This window comes from Mus pahari, chromosome 15 (genome assembly GCF_900095145.1).
Source record: "Mus pahari chromosome 15, PAHARI_EIJ_v1.1, whole genome shotgun sequence".
In the NCBI taxonomy this organism is placed as follows: domain Eukaryota; kingdom Metazoa; phylum Chordata; class Mammalia; order Rodentia; family Muridae; genus Mus; species Mus pahari.
In genome coordinates, this window is record NC_034604.1 from 55,802,860 (window position 1) to 55,808,932 (window position 6,073).

Consider the following 6,073-nt stretch of genomic DNA (forward strand, 5'->3'; position numbering starts at 1 on the left):
ACAACCTTGAAGGTCACTTCTTTCCTTCCACCATGTGGGTCCCAGGGATGGAACTCAGATGTCCAGGCTTGGTGGCAAGTGCCTTAACTCACAAAGCCACTCTTCAACTAGCTCTTATTTTGTGAAATGGATACAGTAGTAGTAATACAGCTCTCTTGGAGCTACTGTGATGATTAATTGAGCTTATGGGTACAAAGTGCCCAGGGCATGCTAAATGCCCAGTAAACTCTAGGTAACAATATATTGCCACCACCACTGTCAATGTGCAGCAGAGAGTTTCAAATAAAGCTTCAGAAATTAGAAGCGGATAGGGGAACTTGGGAATTTTTTTTTCTTTCTTGGGGCATTGTTTATTTGTAAAATCAGCTAAGCCTCTTGCTAGTTTAAAGTTCTATGGCTGGAGAATGAGAGAATAACATCTAAGGTGCCCACCCAGGTGCCACCTGGACGGCCATCTGCAAGTAGGGCTCTTGCTATAGCAAAAGGGCAGAAGGACCACCAGAGGCCAGGTGTGCTGGGGTCACCTTGCCGCCGTTCACCTGTCTGGACAGGAAAGAAGAAACAAGGCAGAAGACACAGAGTGTGAACTTAGAGTGTGGGTAGGAACTGTGATTAAAATGGAAGTGAGATCAGGTCAGGTGGTGGACTTATGTGAATAAGTCAGTGTTAACCCAAAATATATATATATATATATATATATATATATATATATATATATATATATATATACATACAGGCCAAACCAGGTCTAGAGCTTTCAGGCAGTGGCAAGAGGACGCTGGGTCATTTCCAGTCAGGCCTGGGTGACACAGAACAGCCACTGGATTTATTATAATAGAGTGTTAAGGACTGATGAAACGGTACCAAGGCAGCCGAACACACCTTCCCGTTTAGACTATTAGCTAGTGCACTTTAAAAAAGACAACGGTGTGTCTTGGTGGATCCCTCCTCTCGTGTGGGGGTCTCCTCCCACCCCCCCACTCTGTGGTGTTTCTTAAGATGCTTGCTCTTCTTTCCCTGGCAAAGAAGCAAATGTCTACTCTGTGTGTTAGCCTCCGTGGAGCTGAATCTGGCTCCCTGAGGATCTGGAGTCAGAAACTTCAGAGCAAGGACATCCGAGGACAGTAAGTAGTAGTAAAAAATAAATAAATAAATAAATAAAACACAACAGGAAATAGGATCAAGATGAGATTTACGAGTTCTGTCTTTACCATTCGTTCCGGTCGGAGTGAGGAGTGCAGAGGAGCCAGGCCTGCACTGCTTTAACTCTCTTTATTCAGACTTGGGGAAAGAAGGTTGGGTCCTCCTATGTCTAATGAGGACTGTGGTTCCTATCTAATCAGAGAGGCCAGTTGCCAACACAGTAATGCATGTGGCTCTGCAGCTTTCAGCATCGTCCCAGTTTCAGATCTGTAATACTTGAGAGTCTAATGTTCACCCTGGAAGCCAATCATCTTATGTCAAGGGCAGGGGAGCAGGGACAACCAGAGTTCTTTCCTAGCTCTAACATGGGCCAAAATACCTGGGTGCTCTTTTCAGAAAGCCAAAAGCTGCTTCACTGCCAGAAAGGATCAGTGAGTACCAGTTCGCGGCAATATTTGCATCCCTCATTGGAAAAAGGGCCTGACAGCTGAGTTGTCTGTGACGAGCTGGCGTATTAATCCATTTTCCATTGCTATTGCAACACATCTTGGGCTAGGCAATAGGGCATGATGCCACCATCACTCCAGGTCTGGCATAGGCCTACTGGCTAATGGTATCACACTGGCAAGAATGCTTGGTGAGATAAGAAACCAGACCTATGCTGTTTCTTCAGGACAACTCAGCTCTCATCAGAACTAACCAATGTCCCAAGAGAGCCATGAAATCCCTCTTGTAAACAATGCCTCAGATAACACAACAGGTTGGAACCTTGCTCAATGCACATGCTTCCTGTGTATGTATGTGTTCACAGTTGTGGCTGATAACGTTTAGTGTTTCTTGAAGATGCATGTTCTAGACTTGGATGCATGGGACCATAGACTGAGTGTGTTTTTGGATGAAACTCATTCGGGTCTATGGATTGTGTCTGTCATGCTTCCATTTAGTTAGTCCCAGGTAGCTCTGGGAGCCTGTAGTTTTCTGAAGCTCTCAAGGTAATATTGATGGGGTGGAGGCCACAGGGGTTGGGAGGGTGGTAGGGGGTGAGAGGAGGGGTGAAGTGGTGGTGTTGGGGAGGGGAGGGAGCTTGAGCTTTCAGAACTGTGGGTGGGGCATTGGTTTCGGAGCTGCTCCTGATGTGTTACACAGCAGTGTAGAGTCCTCTCCCATGTCTGCAACTGTTTCTTCTACAGCACTGGTTCTCAACCTTCCTGATGTTGGGACCCTTTAACCCAAGTTCCTCGTGTTGTGGTGACCCCCAGCTATACAATTATTCTCATTGCTTCTTCATAACTGTAATTGTGCTACGGTTATGAATCAGAATGTAAATACTTTTTGGAGCTAGAGGTTTGCCAAAGAGGTTGCAACCCACAGGTTGAGAACTGCTGTTCCAGCAAATACAAAGAATGGATTAGCACAGCAAATCCTAACCCAAGCTGTACAGTCAAACCACAGGAGCTGTGACCAAGTGCTAGCACCTGGGGCGTAATCCCAGCTAATCCAGGGCTCCAGCTAATCCAGGGCTCCAGCTAGTGTGGCTGTACCACAGTGAACTGCATAGCTTGGCTGCATGTATTTGCTTCAAAAGCCCCCAAGTGACTCATGACTGCTGGAGGTGACAGAAGATGCCCTGTGGGTTCCCACTGATCTCCAGCTCTGGGCCTGCACCACTGCATTATCCACACTGCATTTCTTCATTAATTGCTGTTATGGGGAAATTGCATTTTCTACCTGACACATTTCTCCAAATCATTTGAAGAGTACCCACTAATTAGAGAGTTTCCAAATAATTAAACCAGGATTAAGTACCATTTTTTTTTAAATCAGTTTGTTTGGATTGCTCTTTTTTTCCACCAATTTTTATTAGGTATTTACTTCATTTACATTTCAAATGCTATCCCAAAAGTCCCCTATACTTACTCCTGCTCCCCTACCCACCTACTCACACTTCTTGGCCCTGGTGTTCCCCTTTACTGGGTCATATAAAGTTTGCAAGACCAAGGGGCCTCTCTTCCCAGTGATGGCTGACTAGGCCATCTTCTGCTACATATGCAACTAGAGACACGAGCTCTGGGGGTACTGGTTAGTTCATATTGTTGTTCCACCTATAGGGTTGCAGACCCCTTCAGCTCCTTGGGTACTTTCTCTAGCTCCTCCATTGGGGGCCCTGTGTTCCATCCAATAGCTGACTGTGAGGATCCACTTCTGTGTTTGCCAGGCACTAAAGATGAAAATCTTCTTCGTGCTTTGTGATTTCAAGTTACCCACTGTACATTATCTCTACGGCCACTCAGGCAATTACTTTCATAGAAGTACGTTTGGTGTCTTCTAAGGTGCTTATGCAAAAATGTACTGTAGTATAGTGTAAAGGTTGAGGGGTGTGAGTTAGAGTAATGCCGGTCGTAATAATTAAATGTTCATCAACTACTTCCTACGTCATAGGCACCAGTGTGAACATTCTAGGTGGATTATGTTTCTCAATCCTCACCATGATCTCCTAAGGCAGGAACAATTAATTACATTCCCCTTTTATAGATGGGAAAACCCAGGCTTGGGTAAGTACTCTACTGTCTTAAGATCACACAGCCTGCAGAGCTGAGACTCAGATAAACCCCTGCTCTCTCTGTGGTCTGCAGCAAAGCTTGTTCTCTTCTAGAAACTTGGTCCTCCTGTGCTGAGTGACCTCCGAGCTCTTGGACCCTCCATAGCTCACAGGCCCACATCTGTCCTCAGGTCCCTCAGAAGGTCCCTTGCCTGCATCAAGGAGAGCCTGCGTATATTCGTTGACCTAGGGGAGAGAGACAAGGCTGCTGAGGCCTGGCTGGGGGCCGGACGCCTGCACTACCTCATGCAGGAAGATGAGCTGGTGGAACTATATTTGCAGGTGGGTCGGGTGTGCTAAACTCTCCCTCCTCTTGGCCACTTGAGGAGGCAGCTGTACTCTCTAAGACGACTGGAGGCAGAGACAGGGGAGCTTGTGGGGTTGAGGGAAGGGTACTGAGCAGAGAATATTTGTTGCTAATAGTGACTGGAACTTGAAGGAGGAGTTGGGAGTTTGTTCAAGTCTGGCTGCCTTCACTTGCCGGGATGGGGTCCTACATTTCCAATTTCAGTCATTTATACGTTAAGTGGGTCTGTTGCTAAGTCCACGCAGCCTCTTAAACCATTATTTATTTATTTTTCTTGGACTGGACTTCAAATCAACCTTTCAAAGACACTCAACTTTACATAGCGTCTCAAAATCACTGGCTTGACTCATTTTTAATGGCTTTCCTGAAACATATTAAAATAAATATTTAACAATCGAAACAGACTGTTTATCTGTGCACTACTAAGAGCTCCCCAAGTCCCATCAGAAGAATGTCCTCCTCCCAATTGGGACTTTCGGATAGATCTCATCTGAGTCTTTTGACCAGCCTCATGGGGGAAGGCCAACACCACACAATGGCTAGGGTTTCTAGGATTCTGACCAGGTTCTAGATCTTTCCCTTGCTTGTCTCATAGAACTCTGGATGGATGACTTTTATTCTGCCTTTAACAGCCATTTTTGTTCCACCAGGAGGCCATCCAGACAGCCTTGAGGTCAGAAGAGCCCTCCCTTGCTCTCAAGCTTTATGAAGAAGCAGGTGACGTGTTCTTCAACGGGACCCGCCATAGGCATCGTGCTGTGGAGTATTACCGGGTAAGCCCCTGACTCCCTAGTGTGCTGAGCCAGGCCTTGACACGAATGTGGGCAGCTCCACTGAACCCTCTTTGTCTTCCTTGTCTAGCACTCACACTTTCATCCCAGCAAGGGATCTCATCAACTTAGTTACTCTTTGGCTTGAGATAGGCGCCTGGATGCCACAATGTAACCGAGTAATTAGGGCTTTTGTGTGTAGAGCCCTTTACAGTGGTAGCATGCATAGATTATCAGTATTCTCCCTTAGTACTGTAGCGTTATAACCTAAGGGGATGCATGGATAGATACTATTGGCTACCTTTTCTGTTGCTGGGAAAAAAAAAAAAAAAAAAAAAAAAAAACCAAGGCAACTTATAGAGGGTTTAATTTGAGCTTGTGGCTCTGAAGGAATAAGTGTAGCATCCAATCAGAGAAGTGCGACCACAGGCAGGGGAAAGCAGCAGTAACTTCTCAGACCTCACATCTCAAAGTGCAAACAGGAAATAGAGAGATCACACTTGAAATGGTGAACCCCAGTTCTCAGTGACATACTTCCTCCAGTAAGGCCATTCCCCCTAACCCCCCCCCCCCCCCAGACAGTCATCATCTGGGAACGAAGGATTCTAATGCCCAAGACTTTTGGGAGCCATCTCACTACCACAGACACTAAAAATATCCTACTGTGCCTAGAATAAACAAGGATTAAAATGCATTTTAGTCAGGCAGCAGTGGGACCTGCCTTTAATCCCAGCACTTGGGGGGGGGGGGCAGAGGCAGGTGGAGTTTGAGGCCAGCCTGGTCTACACAGTGAATTCCAGGATAGCCAGGACTATATAGAGAAACGCTGTGCCGAAAAACAACAAACAACTTAAAATGCACAACACCAGCTCTCCAAATCACGATTTCACAGTTATTGTTGCAAATGACGAAGCCGGAAAATAAGAGAGCAAACAATACTATTGAAGTAAATGTCCAGGTGTAGCAGATACATGAGTTGTTGTTCATCACCTGACTGTCATTTGGGAAGTATTTGGTCCTTAAACCTTTGCTTGTTAGGGGATGTACTCTGGGCTCGGTTGCTTGCTTTTCATCATACAGGATCAGGTAGCAAATACGTGCCGGACACTGAGTGTAGGAGGGAGAGCAAGAAGCAACTCACTGACCATTGAGAGATCCTTTCCTTTCCTTTCCTTTCCTTTCCTTTCCTTTCCTTTCCTTTCCTTTCCTTTCCTTTCCTTTCCTTTCCTTTCCTTTCCTTTCCTTTCCTTTCCT

General features: G+C 45.9%; 1 protein-coding gene across 2 annotated transcripts in view; it reads left to right on the top strand.

Annotated features, from left to right (window-relative positions):
* Nucleotides 1–6,073, top strand: part of Sh3tc2 (SH3 domain and tetratricopeptide repeats 2) — a 63,607-nt gene that overhangs the window by 50,968 nt on the left and 6,566 nt on the right. For both annotated transcript variants that reach the window (XM_021214828.2, XM_029547242.1), the window contains exons 13-14: nucleotides 3,874–4,024; nucleotides 4,700–4,822. In XM_021214828.2, coding sequence (XP_021070487.2) covers nucleotides 3,874–4,024; nucleotides 4,700–4,822 — 274 coding nt within the window. The remainder of the gene's footprint in view (nucleotides 1–3,873; nucleotides 4,025–4,699; nucleotides 4,823–6,073) is intronic.